The sequence below is a fragment of the Micropterus salmoides genome, unplaced genomic scaffold (genome assembly GCF_014851395.1).
Source record: "Micropterus salmoides isolate LMB-PRFRI ecotype aquatic unplaced genomic scaffold, ASM1485139v1 Ms_hic_scaffold_19, whole genome shotgun sequence".
Classification (NCBI taxonomy): Eukaryota; Metazoa; Chordata; class Actinopteri; order Centrarchiformes; family Centrarchidae; genus Micropterus; species Micropterus salmoides.
Genome location: NW_024041039.1, coordinates 19,113,649 through 19,132,794, shown reverse-complemented (window position 1 = coordinate 19,132,794; position 19,146 = coordinate 19,113,649). Strand labels below are relative to the sequence as shown.

The following is a 19,146-nucleotide window of genomic DNA, read 5'->3' as shown; positions in this document are numbered from 1 at the left end:
GCACCAAAGCCCACACAAGACAAAAAAAACATGAAAGAGTAAAATATATCTTTATTACTATTTTTTTACATTCACAATTTTTACAGCCTTTACAGCGCACAGTCTCTCAAGATCCACCGACGACCACCGCGTGATGGATGCATCACTTGCTTGCAAATGCCATGATCTGCTCCTGCAGAGGCAAAAGAGACAACTCAGAAACTCTGACCTTTGAATCATGCTCATTAAAAGCCTGTTATGAGTAAGTGGCGCTCACTACAGACTTCCATACAAGACCTGTAAACTGGTGAACTCACAACAGTTAATATGGAAAAATACAAGTGTGCCTCCATAGTGAAATGCTTTTACAGTCAGTTACAGTTGTGTTGGTCTGAATCACTTAGTAGGGAATAAAGCCATTTCACATGAGTGGTCGGTAATAAAAGGGGTGTGAAAACACAAGCCAACACCGCTGTCCGCTGCCGGCCCTGCACCCCACCCACACACTTTTGGTAACACTAAATTTGGGGCTAAACTTAGATGCCATAGTAGTAGGTTCACAACCCTGGAAATTATAGACACCGCTAAAGTAAAACGCGGTGTAATCAGAAGAGAGGGTGGAAGGTGGTGTCAGGGTGGAGGCGGCGCTTAGGTCTGTCAGGTGGTTGATATTATCTGAGTGATGGCCAAGTTCAGTGGGATGTACAGGAGGATATGTTTGGAGGCGGAAGCTAGAAGAGAGGGAGCTTACTTTAAGCGCTGGGAGCATGTTGGTGGCCTGCAGGCCAAAGGTGCGTAGGAGAACAACAGGAGCAACGTTAGTGGAATAAAGGCGTTTCATGAGGTCGATTGCGGCCATCATGGGCAGATTGTGTCGCTGGCGTTCAGTTTCATATTCTAACAGATGCTGCATCGCTCCTGCACAATCAAACAAAAGACTGGGGGTTAAAAATTGAGCACATAGTTATAGTTTAAGCTTGTGTTTGTCTGTCATATATTTTCTGTATTAAGTCAATACACTGGTGCTATTTTGACTTCAGAACATTTAACACAGGAAAAAAAATACACACAATATCTCATAACAGGATGTCATTTTTTTATGAAAAGCAATGTTCTTGGTGGAATGAACAGAAAAAACATCAAATAAATGTAACCGGAAAAGCTGAGACTTTTATAATTCACATCAACAGCATGCGTTTGAGCTGGGGCTATGGAAAAGAGCTTAGGGGAAACCACTGTGCTATGGTTGCAGCACTTGTGTCTGTTTAGAGTTTTCACTGACCCAGGTCCTTCCCGTTAAAGGCCGCCTGGCTCAGGAGCTGCGTGAGACAAGCTACATCTCCAAAGCCCAGGTTGGCTCCCTGACCAGCCAGAGGATGGACTCTATGGGCTGCGTCCCTGCAAAGACAAACATATTCCTCTCTGTCCAAATACATTTCACTCACAGAATACAAAATTTTATGCACAGTGCAAGAATATCCTTCCCTTACATGTGAAGTAAAAATGTACAAATGTGCAGGCCATTACTTTCATTATGAGTATCTTACCCAATGAGAGCTACCCGGTGCCTGATGTACTCTGATGCATGACCCATGCCCAGAGGAAACATGACTCGGGTCTTTGGGCCGATCCCTGCCACACTTGGGGGAAGCTGTCGAGGTGAACCTGCAGACGGCATGATGGCTGACAGGGCGCCGCGGAACAGAGAGCCAGCTGTCTCTATCAGCTCTGACTGGTTCTCATTACTCCACTGTTAGTGCACAGACAGACGGGCAGGAAGAAAGAGACATATTCACAGAGAGTGAAAAAAAGGCCAGAAGAGAGGGAAAACAGACAGTATCCCTTTGAGTGGACAACAAGATTAGCCGACATAGGAGAAAAGCTGAGCTCCAGGCCAGTGAAAGTGCTTTTTTTCCACTCTCTAACTAACTGGTTTGGCAGGGCTTCAGGAGCTGAGCTAATTAAAAGAAGATGCCGGCCAGGCTATGCAGTTGAATTAGCTCTGTTTGAAAAACATTCCATGCAGTAATGGTCGACACTGGGAGACCACAGGTTTAATTAGCAAACCAGGCCTGAAACCAAACGTGACTCAACCGTGGTGACCCCGTCCATCAGCAGGCCCAGTAAAAATAGCCAGCTTGGGAAAAAGGAGTTTCTCCAAACACAAAAAAATGGATAGTGAAATATTAGTATTGTATAAAGTGTGGGCAAAACAATGACATTATTGTTTGTATGAGTCAGGAAAAACAGCTCAACGCGTGAGTGAGTCTATGGAGAACCCCCGCCACATACAGTACATTGCACACAAATACAGAAATATTGCAACATCTCCCTGATAGATGTGGAATCTGACTTTAAACCCATCAGCAGTGTACTTACGAAGGCAGAGTTGATAGCGTCGACAAAGCTCTCCTCATCCAGCTCCAGCAGCTCCTCTGCGAGCCGATGGCTGGTCGACCACACCAGAGAGCTCTCTGTGTCCGACAGCTGCAGTGCACAGAGCATGGATGCTGAAGCACTCTCAAATAATGTGTGACAGAGGGATATTTTGCAAGGAAAAAAATATTGCAGTAAATAACGCAGATGTATTACCGGTAACATTGCAATGGGTCCTGTTGGGAGGAATCTCTGCCATGCTACATTGTTCTCCGTGGGCTGTCCAACACATAAATTGAATCTAATTAAATATGCTACTGAAATGTTTTGGCATTGCATTATATGGCATACATTTAATAACACATATTGCACATAAACACAAGATATTTTAAAAGTTACTACTGGGCGTGTGTGTTATTCTCTCCATGCTGACAGATTCTAAAATAAAAACACTGAGTAAATTTACTCACTTACATACAAAAATGGTTTGTTTTAACCAGCAGCGTGGAACTCTCCCTTCTGGCAGTGAGCGTAATTACACAAACACTGTCAACGCATGCTCATGACAAAAGCCATAGAGGTGTGCCCGCCCCAGGTTCGTGATCAGAGGAACTTCCACAGTTCCAAGACAATGATCCATTATTTAGGTAGAGTAAATGTAAAAGCTACACAGCCTACTCCAAATATTTTACAAATTCCAATCTGTCCAAGAGCAGTAATGCGACATCCGTGATTGCCCTCAGTCCCTTCTCTTCTCTCTCTTAGGTTTTCTGCCATACTAGTCATTACTTTACTTACAAACGGGGGATTTTGAAGCCAAATTGAGAACTGGTGGTCCTCCCCAAGTTTCAGAAAATGTGTTTCCTACAGACCTTATTAGCAACAGAGTAATTCACCCCTCTGGTGTGAACTTGCGTGAATCTCTGGTATAAACCAACATTTTTCATTCATTCATTCATTCACAGGCAGCTCTCTTCAGCATCACGTGCATGCCAGGAAACAACATTTGGTGCAGCTGTATTGTTCTCAGGGTGTAAAAACAGTACATTTTAAGAGTCTGAGGGGTTATTACATGCCAGAAACTGAAATGGAAAAAAAGGTGAAACTGGGATAGGTCAATGAACGAGAAAATCAGGAGGGTCGGTAGGTATGCTCCTAGCTGGTTTAGCTACTCTGCCACTACAGTTGCTCCAGAGCCATTTAGAAAGAGTTCCCTCATCTCCTGTTCAATTTCAATTAAAGTGTATGACTGCATACAATAAAACTGTGCCAAAGAATATTAACAAAAATGGCTCTGGGTTGCTCCCCCCTTCAGCTCTGGCAAATAAATCATTGCTGGTTGGCCCTAAACACATCATTACCGGTGCGTCAGAATGTCACCACAGACACCGGATTTAAAAACTCTGCACTACTGCGTTTTCGAATTAAAACGGAGACCTTTTGCTACGTTTGCACCTCCCGTCCAGACTAAAACGACGAAAACGAAGATTTAAAACGGATAAGTTTGGAAACGCTGACGACCCCGTTTTGCGTTAGTTAGCAAAACAGATGACTTTAGAAACGATGACGCAGCTGCTCACGCTCGGCTCTCTGATTGGGTCTTGCAAAGCAGAAACACAATGCAACTGACCGGGTTTTTGACGTCGTATTTTTATTATAATATTATGTACCGTGCAAATAAGACTTATCTTCCTACACTCGTACTGTGCATGTCGCCATTTCCTTTGTGACGGCTCGCAGCCTTCGTTTTAATTCTCCGTTTATAAACTAAAACGGAGTAGTGTCGATGGGGCCCAAGACATCTACCTGACGGTGATAGTCTTACTCAGCATTGTGTGCTCTCCTTTGGTGAGAGCTTGAATATAACAGATATTCAGTTATATGTAAAATCCCGTACTCCAGCTTTAAATATTTGAGTGTGCAAAATATACATACAGTATACAGGGAGGGATACATAGCACACATTATAATAAAGTACACTACATGCACATGCTCAATGTGATACTTACCTCTGATAGGTGCAGCACAGCAACCACAGCAGATTGGTCATAATTCCATTTGACTGTGGGTATCCCCAATTCCTGCCTCACCATTGAGTTTGGTCCATCTGCACCAATCTGCAAAACAGATGAGAAAAAGAAAAACAGTAAAAAAAAAAAAAGAACAAAGAAAAAGAGAGACGAACAGCTACAATTTGTGTGAAAGAATCAGACTGACCAGCAGCTTGGTTTGAATTGTCTCTCCATTGGCCAACATGACCTGGACCCATGGGATGGAGTCTGCTGCCTGGTGGAGCATGGGCCACGCGTACTTCACCACCTTGGACCTGTACTTAACTTGCACGTTATCTGGCACACAACAAGGACATAAAACTTGACTACAAAGGCGGCAGAAAAGGGGAAAAAAAAGCAGCGCTTCTTAAAATAAAATTGTAACTGGTGTGACTCTCACAATAAAGGGATCAATCTTGGTCCTGTGTATGTATCATCACACTAAATCAGTGCTTTGCTACTTTTTCCGTCAAAAATGAGAGGATTGCTTGCCTGCAGTTGAAGCAGTGGAAGATTTATAAACCACTTCATAAAACACCACTGGTTTTCCTCCCTGGCACATTTGACAATCCTCTTAATGGTCTTGGCCTGCCACATTGCACTGACTAATAGTGTTTATCTACATGAACACCAGGCCACACTTTGCACATGCTGTCAGCTTGTTAAGAGTTTGCACTAAAACTGCCCCTCTTCCAAAAATATCAGCAGCTGGACACCCCAAACATGAAAGGATCCCGAGCTGTGCTGGCTCACACCGACTTGGAGCGGCACCCATCCACAGAAAGGCTACTGGTTCCCGAACACAAATGTCAAATATGGGTTTTCAGTGATTGGAGTGCAGGGTTCCACTGAAACCAGCTGGCATGGAGCACACTTTTCATGTACTGCATGGAGCGTAACAACACAACGGCTATACTGAGAGGAGAGAGAGAGCAGCGGACAAATGGGGAGGCACATGAGGCAAAAACGTGCTGTGACCACATATCCGTTGTTTGGTGCAAAATGTTGAAAACTATTTATAAATATGCCACTTCAACTGTCAAGCACATAGCAGTGCTAAGTTTTATTTGTGACCCTCACAAAAGTTGCTCTAATGTCAACAGCAATACAGCACTACCCACCGTCAGCACTTCAGTGTCTTAAGAGGTGGCAAAGCTTGGGAGCACATGGCAGCTTTAAATAGGTCACTGGACCACTTCACGTGTCCTCAGAGGGTGTCGGGGCTCTGCAGTTCCCAAAATGTGAGGTTTTGATTGAAATTGCAGGAAAAACATGAACGGCTCCAAGAGCTTAACTTGTCTTTAAAAACAGTCACTGGGAGAGAGTACAAATAAACAAAACCTGGGGACAGGACGGAATAAATGCGGTGGCATTAGCTGCCAGGCTCAGTGTCCATTAGGCAGATGGAATAGGAATCAAGAGGTCTCACAGAGCACTGCTACTGTGTCGGGTTTCATGTTTTAGTCATAAATGGTGTGCTTACCGGACAGGCTGTCCAGCTGTTTAGTGAGTGCAGCCACAACGACGTCGTTCTCCACGATGTACGCCATCTCGTCCTGCAGGTTTTCCTTATCGAATGTGATCAGGGCATCAGAGCAGGCATCCCAAACCTAAATGAGAGACCCATTATGCATGCGGTCTACAAGTCTATCCTTAAATGCATCCCCTCTCCCTATATATAGCTAGGCATTGAAGTGCTGCTTCATTGAGCTGAACACATCAAAGTTGTTAACTGCAGAGTTTGGCACAGCCTACATACATCAAACCCAGAGCAATGAGGGTCACCCCTCTGGCTGGACGGCTGACTCCTGCTTAATGGAGCTCTCTGATTTTGTGAGGTGGATTTTTTTTTGCAAACATATTTTTGTGAAAACACAAATCACAACTGACATGTTTGTGAACATAAAGACTGAGTCAACATTTATCCACAACCCAAAAGTGGCAAAATGAGAGATAGTTTTAGGTTACTGTAATTCCAACCTTGAAAGCACCGTTTGAGTTAAACATGCGGGGGTGAAAAGTGTTTGTACAAGGTTAATCCTCCCCTGGCATGTAACTATGGTGACAGCACCCATCATTCTGCAATAATATGCTGCCGCACTACTTTTTTCCCCCAACTTGCCATAAAGTAGGATATACCCTACAGAAAACCACTAATGGCAGTGGGTTTGCAACTTGTTATAAGTGGTTGGGCAGAAAGATTTACTGAGTGAGACCAGCCCAAAAATTGTTTTGGGTTTGTTTAACACAGGGTGAAATAATGCAGGTTGGGGACAGAATCAGTTACTACATACTTTGTGCACGATTTAAATAATACACTTCCTTGCAACTTTATAGAGAAAAATGTGGGCAAAATGATGCCTTGATGGCAAAAACTCGGATTGTCTTCTTTTTCAAATCTAAACCCTCAATGCTTACTAGACGGTTAAGGTGAAGAGCATTTTATTGCACGGAAAGAATGTTGTTAAGTGCTGAGCTGCAGTACATATTTCCCAGCGCTATGGCTGGAGATGTATATGACTGAGATTCACTGGGCAAACAAGCCAAAACAGTGGTAGCAGAGTGAAGGTATAATGGGAGAGGTACACTACCATAATCACTGTAAGGCACTGCATGATGACATCTTAGGCCCAGAGAGAAACCCTGCGGTCGAGTGTTTGGTACACACAGACCACATCTTACAAGAGGGACGGAGCCTGCACCCACAGCCGTAAAGCGGGTTCACTCTGCAGCAAACAACCACTCTCCTAATCTTTCATCTTCTTCCCGTTGTTCACATGAATCTTCATAATTATAAGATGTGGGGAATGAGTACCAATTTAAAAAACATCAAAATGATTTACTCTTCATAGAAAACATGGCTTTAATAAATAAAACTTGCATGATCAGAGAGCCATCCAGTACTTTGAATGTGCCCGGAGATTGCATTTTTTTTTATAAATATACCTTGTGTTCTTTGGCATTCTATGTGCCACAAATCCTGCAGAGCTACTAGAAAGGCATAAATTGCACAAAGGAATGAACAAAATGCATGCTACATGAAACCACTGTTTGCCATTTTAATGTGAACAATTACATACCATAAACATGATTATATGATACAGTATTGTTTTGCTTGTGTAGAGGCTGAGTGTCACAGAGTTTTCTCTCTGCAAATTGCATGGTGCTATGATTGATAGATGATAGAAATACATACAGTATACCAGTAAATTAGAAAGTCTGGAGGACGTGTGGAAGTTGTGTAACAGAAGGATTTTGGGAGATGCTCAGCACTAGGGCTGAATGATTTTGAAAAAATATCTAATTCCGATTATTTTGAATGATATTGGAATTGCGATATGATTTGAGATATTAGAGGGAAGGATCTTTTTTTACATATTCATTCTCATTTTCATTGAAAAACATATTTAAATGAACAAAGATGCTTTCTTAAGTATGTAGAATGATGTGTAGGCCAGAATATCTCAATATTTTATTCAAAATGTTGCCTTTAATACATATGTGAAATATGTATTAAAGGCACCTTTCACCTATTGCAATTCCGTTAAGATTTTGATTAATTGTTTAGCCCTACTCAGTGCTGCAGCAGGCTCTAGTTACTTTTGTTTCACTTGAAATTATACTTTTCTGAATTTCTGACATAGCAGTACAGTTGTAGTTATCATACCCTTGTGTTGCACAGATTTTAAAAACAAACTCATAGTAAGGTTGATATGACGATCAACATACCTGCATCTTTTTATAGGGCTTGCATCTCATCTTCGTGATGTGTTCCCATGCTCCAATACCTGTGTGTGCACAAACACATTTTAAAAAACAATCACAATGCTAATTTAATGCAACAGGGGTGTCCCAGTACTTTTATCCATAGTGTATGTGTGTAAAACACTGGCTGCATGTGCTAACACATACAGGTAGCCTGAAATCTTGAAAAACAAAATGCACAGGTCTGAAGTGATGGTAATGTTCAGCTATTTTTGATGGACTATACAGCTGAGATGGCAGATTTAGGACATACAACATGTTTCACCTACGAGTCCATCAAGCCCAGCTGAAGTCACACTGCCTGAAATCCCAGACTTTGCTTGGTGGCCAAAATCTATAACCTTGAGAGAGAAGTTTAACCAGTGGTGGAGGAAATATTCTGGTCCTTTTTTTGAAGTAAAAGTACTAACCCCATATGGTAAAAGTATGTAAAGTATATCAGGAAAGTATTCAATGCAGAAAAATGTCCCCTGTGACTGTTATTCTATTAAATATGTATCATTAGATTATTATTACTGATGCATTGAAGTGAAAGCATGATTTTACTGCGGTAGTTGATTGAGGTGGAGCTAATTAAAAATGTTATAATATTGTGAATAGGACTGCATCTAATGACTATTTTCATCATGGCTTAATCTGCTGATTATTTTCTCCATTAATTGATAGATTGATTTGTAAATTTCTTTTAAAAATAGTGAGAAATTCCATCGCAGTTACCCAGAGCCCAAAGTCACACCTTCACAATGCTTGTTTTACATTAACTCATTTAGCTGACACTTTTATCCAAAGCTATTTATGCCAGAGGTCTGGAGCAAGTTGGTATTAAGTGTGTTGCTCAGGGACACAATGGTGGATGGGTCACAGTGGGGGATTGAACCTGGGTCTCTCACACCAAAGGCATGGTCTTATCCATTGCGCCATTGTCCAACCAACAGTCTAAACTTCACATTTGTTATTAATTATTACAATTAAGACAAAGATGCTAATCTTCACATTTGGATCAAATGTTATTACATGAAAAATATTTGCCAATTAATTTTAACTGATTGATTTGGTTGACCGTTTCAGCTGTACAAGCATTTACTGTTGTGTAGTTTAGTTTACAACAACACATCATATTTTATGAGCTCTTCATATGTTTTGCGTGTAAAAATCTTAATTTGTAAATTAACTAGCTGTCAGATAAATGTAGTGGAGTAAAAAGTACAATATTGTTTTGGAGTAGAAGTAGAAGGGAACATGAAGTACCTCAGAATTGTACTTAACTACAGTACTTGAGTAAATAAACTTATTTACATTCCACCAATTGCTTTTAACTACAGTTTGGGCTATAGAAAAACTCACCTCCTTAATGTAAGTAAGAAAAAAAAGCAGAGTCAGGAAACATCCCAGGTGACCTATCACATGAGGAACAATTAAGGTCAGATAAGATCCCTGCTATGCCCAGGTGACCCGACAGTGTCTGATCCCTGGCTTACCTTGTGGGAGCCATTTAAGTCTAGCACAAGACACTCACAGGGAGGGAAATAATCACCGCACAGAAATAACTTTTTGGATTTATTTTGTGTCTGTGGTGAAACTGCCCTTTTATAAATGTGCAAAGCCTTTCAACAAGAACAGAGTAAGTGATGTTCCTGTGTGTCAGTTTGTGTAAGTGTATCCTGTACCACTGAGGAGGGTGGCAGAGCCTGGGCTGATGGAGCTGACTCTGGTGCTATAGGTGTCTGGGACCTTGTCCATCACTTTCTTATTCCCCGCTTCAAGCAGGAGAATCTTCTTACCCGCCAAGTTGGGATCCATGCCTGTAAAAAATCATACATTATCTAAAAATGACAGCAGCAAATATATAAGATCGAGTCTCAGCAGCATTACCATAACTGCATGCATTCTTCTTGTGATGAAGCCTTGAGGGTTAAGGGTTAAGTTTCTGGTATCATAAATTTCACTCTACCTGTTTTCCCATTGCATCATATCTCAGAATTTACATTTTAGTAGCTTTTACAGTAATTATCACAGGTTTGTATGGGATTATCAAAAGAGACACAGGTCTGGGTGAATGAGGACAGCTCCTGATAACATTCATTTTAATTTGAAATTGAACAGGTTAATAATAGCTTAAGTCACAGTCAGTGTTGGGAAGGAGTCACTCACCCAGGGAACACGCCATTGCAGATCCAACCATTCCTCCCCCGGATATGATAACATCATATACCTCACGCTTGCCAGAGTCTTCCCCATGTTCTGAACACACTAACCCTCGGCTAATGTTTTTTATAGCAGATAAATGCCTTTCTGCAATATAACACCGGCCAACACCGTTAAGGGCCAGCGTCGCCTTTGTGAGCTTATGCATGATTCTGTCTTCACTCTGTCTTCATAGGACAAACCCTGCAGTAAACAGGAGAAAACCGTTCAACTTTGATGCCTTGATAATGTCACATGCCAATCAGACAGACATTTCCCCTTGAACGCGTCCTAATAACGGCAGCTGTGTCCCTCCTGTAATCCAGCCATGTTGTATTGACAAGAAGAACCAGAGGAAGTACTTCCGGTTTCGCGTCCAATCACAGAAGACGTCAGTCGCGGCTGGCGTTGCTGTTTCTGTCCACAAACAGTGCTAATGAAACCAAATTGTGAGCGAGTGGAAGTAAAAGACACTTGCGTCGTCTCAGGTGTAAAACAGAGACTCTTTCAACTTCATTTCAACAACATACCTCATAAGCTTACCGAATAAGTAGTGTATCTTGCCAGCGGAGATATACGAATTTGGAAGACGCTTCGACGCCAAGAAACACTTCCTAAAACTCGTCTTTTACCAGGTTGGCGGCTCATTATTACTTTCTCTTTGAATATCGTCATTTTGATTTTTATCACGCGCTTTTAAGTGGCAGAAAATAGAGTTTAAAAGTAAATACATATAGAAACTTAGCTTAGCTAGCGCTAAATATTGTACATGTCCTGACTCTATTGCACACTGTTTACAGCGCAGCGGAGGTCTGGTTGCCACGGTAACCAGTTCACACAGACTGGAGGGGGAGTAACTTTTTGTATTATCAAACCTTGAAATACAAATACAAAACAGGGCAGCTAACTACAAGTAATTTTTATCATCAAGTCAAATCAAATCAAATACCTTTGGTGTCACACAACCATATACACGAACGCGAACAGTTTCAGGTTCCTGACAAAGTCATCTCCCATCTCCACGCTGGTGAAGAAAGCTCAAAAACGACTGTAAAAAAGCTTAAGAAGGCTAAATTCCTACGCCAAGCTTTTTTCTTGTCATCCTGACTGACTGGCATGGGATGTGCATGGCCCAGGAGGGCTCTGCAGGGGGTAGGGTTGGGCTGAATGGCCAAAAATGTTGTCATGATAAAAAATGTCATATCATTCCATATCTATAATTATCACGATACATTTCTTTGTAGTTTTAAGGCAGATTTTTGCTCTTGAGTGAAAGTTGACACTTAACACACACACATCACTTAATGCCAAACCGTCGAACACATAAGAAATCTGAGGTAGAACATTCAAAACAATTATAATTATAAAATCGTTTTTCAACAAATATACGTAATGTGATATATATGAGTAAAAATTTGTAAAATCTTTTTTTCAGTCCCTTGCCCTCAACAAAATAAATATTTTAATAGAAAAATTAAGTGCTGATTTGTTTGGGATTCAAATGAATAAAATCAAACATTTATTGAACATTTGTTAAATTGTTATTGAGGAAAATTACATTGCAATAATTATTATTATTGTTATATTGCCCAGCCCTAGCAGTGGGTGATTAAAACTGCTCAGAAGATCATTGGTACCCATCTCCCAAGCATCAGTCATATCGGTGAGGTGAGGTGCCTACGCAGAGCCCAAAGGATACTAAAGGACAATACCCACCTAGCCACAGCCTGTTAAACCTGCTGCCTTATGGGAAGAGATATAGGAGTTTCTGCGGCCGCACCACCAGATTGTAGAGCAGCTTTTTCCCTCAATCTATCAGACTTTTAAGCTCCAATTCATCCTCAGCACTGCTCCACTGAATGTAGATTTTTTCTGTCCATTTTTATGATTGCTTTTGTATTACTGTATATTGTCTGCTATGTAACAGAAGGGGGTAACAAACTAAATTTCACTTTACAACCTGTTGTAATGTGACAAATAAACCTACGTTCTACCTTGTACCTTGTACAAGTGAAAGTTGGTGAAAATCTTGGGTGAAGTTCCAACAACATAGCAGTAGGGTACTTAAAAAAACACAGTATGATGGACATACATCAAACATCCAACGTTAAAAGCTACACAGTCCAAGGATTAAAAGCTGTATAAAAAGGGTACACTGTTGGTGTAATAAATATAAAATATATAAAAGGTGTTGTGTTGGCCATGATAGTAAGTTGCCAAAATATGTATGGAAAAAAGTCCAGGCTAAGGCTAATAAAGTGCAGTGCTGATATGTATTGGGTTATCAAGAGTTCAAGAGTCTGATTGCTTGAAGGTAGAAACTGTCATGTAGTTGATGCTGTGATACTGCCTACTTGATGGTAGCAGTGAGAGCAGCCCATGGCTCGGGTGGCTACAGCCTCTGGTGATCCTCCCAGCTTTTTTTCCACATATTGCTTGGTATAGATGTCCAGGAGGGAGGGAAGCTACCTTCAATGACCCGTTCAGCTGTTCGCACCACCTTTTTCAGTCATTTTTGATTTGATTAGCCATTAATTAGTAGTTGATTCATTTATTTTACCAATGTCAGAAAATACTAACAACTGCCCATTATAATTTCCCAAAGCGCAAGATGTCAGTCTATGGTCCAAAGGTCCAAACCAACTATCTTAAACCCAAAGATATTCAGTTTATAATGATAAAAAATTGAGCAAAACTGCAAATTAGTTAGTTATTTTCATTATAGATAAAATTGTGAAAAAGCTTCCCAGAGCCAGCGGTGACATATGTACATAGAATGTTTTGTGTATTATAAAGTCAAAGATACGTAATTTTTCAACGGAACAAAACATAACTAATCCAACTAATAAAACCACAATATAGGTCACATTTGAGAAGCTAGATCCTGAGAATTTTTGACATTACATTTTTGATTCAGAAAATTACGTAAAAGAATAATCAATTATTAAAACAGTTGTTTTCTGTCCATAAAGTAATTGACTGATCATTTGATTATTTTATTTAAAAAAAGATGTTCCGTCACCCTGCTAATTTCCATCCATGTAATGTGTATTATTTTGTTACAGATCACATCACATTATTTTGTGTAAAACTTTGCTACAGTGAAGTAATTGAAAAATAATAATATAATGGGAATATAGGAAGTTTGTTTCTGGACAAATTACTTAAACAATAAATGAATTATAAAAATTTATGTCAATTTACTTTCCATTTGTAGACAAATGGATCTGATTAAGCATTTCAGCACTGAACGTTTTTTACAGGAATAAATAGCCTGTCGCTGCTTGGACTCTCTGTTTTCTTTTTTTGTTAGTTTCACAGGTCAGAGGAATATGTCAAAGCTGGAGACCATGCTGGAAGATGGACTCAGATCAGAGTTAATGCTCCAGCAGCAGCTGAAGACCTTGAGTAAGAACCTCAGGCAGCAGCTGCAGGAGACAGAGAGGAGACAGAGAGAGGAGCTGGAGAGGAGGATTCATCAGAACGCTCTACTGTCAACAGATGTAGACAGAGAGTCTGGTGATAAAAATGAAGTGAACCATCTGGCAGAGTAGGTTTCTTCAAATTGATTTTATGTTTTTCATATAATATATGTATTTCTTTATTGGTATTTACTGTTTCCTTCAGACAGGTGGGAATGGTGAGATCCACCTCCACATCTCCCCTGACTTCAGACAAAGAGACTTTGCATCATCCGAGACAGTCAGACACGCCTAACTCATCTTCTACAGTCTGGGTATCTCCAACATACAGGACGTTCACGCTGACTCCTGCCAGGATTCAACAGTGTGAGCGGTTTGCTTTATCTAAAACAACACAGATGAGCAAGGAGGAGGAGGCAGAGGCTGAGTGTCAGAAGAAGTTCTGCGCTCTCCCAGCCCCCAGCAATGTCAGTCAACCCCTATATCAGGAGATGGTGGAGCTGAGAGAGAAGGAGAGGAAGCAGGGCCGTGAGCAGAGGAGGGACTTCTTGCTCTCCATTCAAAAACCTTTCAGTTTCCAAGAGAGAGAAAAGGAGAAAAGAGAGAAGCTGATAGCAATGTTAAACCAAGTCTCAAATGATCAGAAAAACAAGGCTGCTACTGTTAGAAAACCTCGTCACAAAGAAGTAAAAGACTCGTCAGGCTCTGAGCTTAAAGGTGTGTTTCCTTTTCTGATTTATTTTATTTATAGTAGCAGTATGCACGTATACAGCATGTCTGATACACTTTAAGCACTGACAAAACTACATCCTGTTCTGTATTTTGTTGTAATTCTGTGCAGAACAGGAGATCTGCAGACAAGCATCCACTTGGACAACAGTGGGTTATGAGAATCCTACTGTGTCTGTTAGCTCGAAACTTCGCACTGCTGAGCGCACCAGGAAAGAAAAGTTGGGATTCCTGGATGAGAGGCCCAGCTTCCAGCCAAAAATCATCCATCAGGTCCCTGATTTCAGCAGGCTACACAAAGCCTTGCAGACAGAGGGCCTGAGAAAAACACAGAGTAAAGATGTTAAAGATGTGATCAAATGTCAGCCCTTCTTTCTGAGGACATCAGCTCTCCCCGCAAGGCAAAGTAGGATGAGCCCTGAAAACTCACAGGTAAAATATTGTCTTTACCCAGACTAGTTGTTTCGTTTACTTTGAGAATTTGATAAAATTGTTTAATTGTTTTTTTATTCTCTAGTTGCGGTTATTCCTTCATTCATTTTAGTGCAGTTTGGTTTTAGTTACTTGTCACAATATAGTGAGTTTAGTTTCTATGGTTTTCAATTTTATGCTTTGATTATTTTATATTTATTTCAATTATATAATTCAAGTTGTCGAACTTTCATGGGCAACAGATTGGTCAGAAGTGGTAATTATTGTAGGCTGAGAATGAATGAATGACTTTCTCAAAAATATTCAATAAATGTAAAGAATAATGCCTGTCCTGAAGAGCCAGTGTCTCTCAAGGAATTACACAAGAAGACATCCAGGAATCCAAAGCACCAGGTAGCTTCACATTATAGTTTTAAATTACTTCTTTGCTTGATGGAAGGTTCAAGACACATCCACCCACCATTTTATCACGTCAGTATCCATCTCTCTTTAACGGAGGGTAGGAAACCACTAGCCTTCCTTAAAACCCTTAATGTTCTAGATGACAAAAAGTGCTGATTACCTAAATCCTTGTTCATTTTAAAAGGTCCATATCACTATAAGTGCACCAAATGTGCAATAACCTGATAACCTGAAACAGATGTTTATCCTACAATTTTTGCTGACTGTGTTATGCTCATCACTCTGAAGTGGTTTTAACTTTCTTTCATTCTGTGTCCCTGGGAGTATTTTGTTTGATGATAAAATATTTATTGCATGAGCTAAGTTGTTGTACAGCTTATGCGTTATTTTTTGAGGTTGTTCAGATCAGTCCCCTCAGTTGTGGAACTTTAAAGCTATTCAAAATATGCACAGTGGGCCCTCTTTATAGAGGGAATACTCCCCTCCCTTGAGTGATCTTTCTTCACCACATAATTTAAGTCAAGTGTAACTCAAGACCCATTTCTACTGCACCTGACACAACCAGATGATATTTGTTCACTTTTGCTCTGTTCAAGCAAGAATATGAGATTCATCACATATTTCACAAGACCATCCCTACTGTATATTCATTGAAATTTGTGTGGGTGGATAATTCACATAAGGACATTACAGAGTACAAATAATTCTAACATTAATTACATAAGAATAACTGTTTACACTAATCCAAAGTGGTAGAATTAACTTTGTGATCAATAAAAGTTCCTTCGTCATCCTTTGATATATCTGCTGGCTATTCCCAAAATTATACAATTACCAGAAATCTATTTTATAAACCATTTCAGACATTTATGGGCAGAGCTTTCTGATTTAAAGGTGGGGTAAGCGATTCTAATCCAGTACACCTTTTTTTCAAATGTATCTCCTCAGTCCGCTAGTTGTCTTTTCTGTTTGTGCACTGGAAAAATATTTGGTATTTTTACTCAGCCCTAGCTCTGTAAATGGGAAACAAACATAGTGGCCCTACCCCGCCACACAACACTATTCTAGCCGTTCCAGCCATGATTTGTTTGTCAGGTAACGTTAAATAACTTGCCCACAGACATTCAGCTTAGTTTTTCATTTGCCAAGATATACTGTTGTTGTGATGTTAGCTATATTAGTAGCAGGAGAGTTGTAAATACCGCTGTCTGAAGCTAGTGTGCTGGCTCTGGGACTATCTCGTCCTCTCCACATGTTAGCTTCGCAGCAGCAACAGTAACATCAGTATGCTAACCCACAGCTTAGCTATGTTAGTTACTTTACTTGCTGTGTTGTTGTTCACTCCATATAATGTTGGATGTTGGATTTCTCCAGAGTTGCTTATGCCTCCTTTAACTAATGCTATATATAAATATATTTAGATATTTGTAACATTAGACATCACAGGTAATTCTACAAAATGTCTTCATAGTCAAGTACAGAAGCCTACTTGTTTATACTGTGTGGTTTCTCTGCCAAACTGCATTCCTAAAACTTTCTGTATCTCATCAATTAATCTTGTGGAGATGGGTTATCGTATGATATGGATTGTTCTGACAGTAAATGTAGATACAAACAGAAGCTGAAAATCACATTTTAGAAAGAAAGACAGGAAGGAAGGAAGGAAGGAAGGAAGAAAGGAAGAAATCTATTATTACTAGGGATTACTAGTATTGTCCACACAATTTATGTATTGACTGGCAGGCAAAGTTTGTCTTCTCCAGTTCACCTACTGTACTTTTACATTTGAAACAAATGACTGACTAAAAATAAGTCTTAATTGTTTTCATTTGGTTTTGATCACAGTTAAAGAAGAGTTACTCATGCTATTTTGTGTCATCTGTTTATATGAAGGCCTTCTTCATTCTTACATTAGTTTATAGACTGATATATACTTTGTTGGTTTTACTACTGCACCCTGTAGTTGTTTTGAGGTATTTCAGCTACCAATTTCACCCCTCATCTACAGGTACCAAAAAGAAGAAATCTCAGTAGAAGCAAGTCACTTGGGGCCTTAACATCACTGTCCACAGACACACTCCCAACATACATCACAGATGCTGTGAGGAAGCGCTGCATGGCCATCAGGTGACATGGATTATTTTAGCACTTTAGACAGTAGAGTGTTTGTGTGTGTGTATAGTTTCTACACACTAAATAGTTAAATCCTCTTTACCGTCACAGAAAGTCAATGGAGATGAGGGATAGCAAGAATCAAGAGACTGCAGACTGGTTAAGGAAGTACCAAATGAGGTCCCAGGCCATGAAGAAGACAGTCACACTACATGCAAAGTTGCTGGACCCACACAGCAGCTTGAAAGAGGTGTATAATGAAAAACTGCAGCACCATCGGTGAGTACTGGTCAACTGAGGCCGTTCATTCTCCCAATTTTACAACTTTTGCAACTGGCATCACAACCACACATGCAAGCCACAGTAGTTCAAACTATAATCTTCTTTACATGAAGGGAGGCTGACCAACAAAGGATGAGAGAGTATACAAGAGAGTTACAGGATATCAAGGCACGAGTAAGAGAACGCCCTTATTTGTTTGAACAACTGAAACAGGTAAGTGACATAGTAAAGCTGAGAAGATTACATCACATTGTACATGGCATCCAGCATAACTTTGAGTTTTTACTGGCAGAAAAATGCAAAAGCTCATGCAGAGCAGACATACAGGAACACGCTGATGAAAGCCGGCTTGAAGGAGCAATTTGTTGAAGAAAATGGAGAAGCAGTTGAAGCAAAATCAACATCAACTAGCTCTGAGGACAATACAGATGAGAATGACATTCAAAGCAGGTATGCAGAGTGAGAATTTTTAGCAAGGTTTGTGTTCATCCACTATGTAATAACACTGTGTTCGGTAAAATTATGAATAGCACTGGAGCTGGAGAGCCAAGGACTTCATGTGGTTTGGTCATATTACATTACATAATTTTCTGAGCTTTTCCTGCAGCCTTTAGTGAAAAAAAGACAAATACTGTAGCCAAGTAAAAGTTCGATGTAATTACAATATAGCCGTTCTCTAACCCAACATGTCTGATTTAGGGAAGAAAATGTAGACGACGGGGAGAAAATTGAAGATGTGGAAGAGAAGAGCGTGAAGTCCCGAGGGGAAGAAATGCCATGATCAAAAAGATTCAGGCGGCACAGTGTTCCTTGTGGCCTCTCCGCTAGAAAACAACATTGTCCTCAAAAATGATTCATGTCACGGCTAACTGTCCGCACCAGTTGTTTGATAGTTTAAGATGTCCAACTTTAAATTATGACAAAACATCTCGACTATGCAATCACAAATGTGAGGGGTTACAACAAGAAAATTTAAGTTTATAGAACTGTATATGTTATATAAGTAATATTTTATATGCTTTGAGTTTACACACATACACACACACATACACATATGCATATGTGTGTGTATATATATATACATATATATGAATACAATCTGCATGGCATTTCAAGCTGATTAAACTGAAAATAAAAAAGCTAATTTTGTTTTAAGACAATCATTTTGCTAAGGAATAGGAAAACTGTCATTTAGAGGATGATGAACACTTGGTTACCAGAATAAACAGTTCAAAAACAAAATGAGAATACCAGTTGAGACCACTGTGTCTGTAACATTCATTTGTATTTTACTGTCTCTAAATCAAGAAACCCATAGGTTTTTTTTTTATATCAGAAGCTTCTTGACAGTAAAATGTTTTATCTGTCATTGCTCTTAGTTGTGTTTTTCTTTTTTCTTTTTTTAAATAGAA

General features: G+C 40.0%; 2 protein-coding genes across 3 annotated transcripts; one reads left to right on the top strand and one right to left on the bottom strand.

Moving 5' to 3' along the window:
• Window positions 1-31: 31 nt before the first annotated feature.
• On the bottom strand, window positions 32-10,708 carry coq6 (coenzyme Q6 monooxygenase). The gene is made up of 12 exons (XM_038728692.1): window positions 10,323-10,708; window positions 9,839-9,973; window positions 8,136-8,194; window positions 5,890-6,016; window positions 4,573-4,703; window positions 4,365-4,472; window positions 2,572-2,634; window positions 2,359-2,466; window positions 1,527-1,729; window positions 1,262-1,377; window positions 731-897; window positions 32-172 (listed from the first exon to the last, which is right to left on the bottom strand). The coding sequence occupies exons 1-12, from the start codon at window positions 10,522-10,524 to the stop codon at window positions 143-145; spliced, it is 1,449 nt and encodes a 482-aa protein (XP_038584620.1). The 5' UTR covers window positions 10,525-10,708; the 3' UTR covers window positions 32-142.
• Window positions 10,709-10,814: 106 nt separating this feature from the next.
• Window positions 10,815-18,878, top strand: fam161b (FAM161 centrosomal protein B). 2 transcript variants are annotated; one of them, XM_038728690.1, is made up of 9 exons: window positions 10,815-10,990; window positions 13,677-13,905; window positions 13,983-14,494; window positions 14,619-14,938; window positions 17,349-17,467; window positions 17,564-17,731; window positions 17,848-17,947; window positions 18,027-18,184; window positions 18,434-18,878. In XM_038728690.1, exons 2-9 carry the CDS (start codon window positions 13,688-13,690, stop codon window positions 18,513-18,515), a joined length of 1,677 nt encoding a protein of 558 aa, XP_038584618.1. In that variant the 5' UTR covers window positions 10,815-10,990; window positions 13,677-13,687; the 3' UTR covers window positions 18,516-18,878. The 2 variants fall into 2 exon arrangements, with proteins under 2 accessions (XP_038584618.1, XP_038584617.1); XM_038728689.1 differs by having other exon boundaries at window positions 13,669-13,905.
• Window positions 18,879-19,146: the final 268 nt, after the last annotated feature.

What these genes read in the sequence shown, in the direction of transcription:
- coq6 (XM_038728692.1), bottom strand. Translation starts at nt 10,524, where the DNA reads ATGCATAAGCTCACAAAGGCGACGCTGGCCCTTAACGGTGTTGGCCGG. An exon ending in AGCCCTATAAAAAGATGCAG is followed by an intron (nt 6,017 to 8,135) that starts GTATGTTGATCG and finishes TCTCTCATTTAG; the next exon opens with GTTTGGGATGCCTGCTCTGA. An exon ending in ACATGCTCCCAGCGCTTAAA is followed by an intron (nt 173 to 730) that starts GTAAGCTCCCTC and finishes TTGCCTCTGCAG; the next exon opens with GAGCAGATCATGGCATTTGC.
- fam161b (XM_038728690.1), top strand. Translation starts at nt 13,688, where the DNA reads ATGTCAAAGCTGGAGACCATGCTGGAAGATGGACTCAGATCAGAGTTA. An exon ending in AAGCGCTGCATGGCCATCAG is followed by an intron (nt 17,468 to 17,563) that starts GTGACATGGATT and finishes TTACCGTCACAG; the next exon opens with AAAGTCAATGGAGATGAGGG. An exon ending in GAAAAACTGCAGCACCATCG is followed by an intron (nt 17,732 to 17,847) that starts GTGAGTACTGGT and finishes CTTTACATGAAG; the next exon opens with GGAGGCTGACCAACAAAGGA.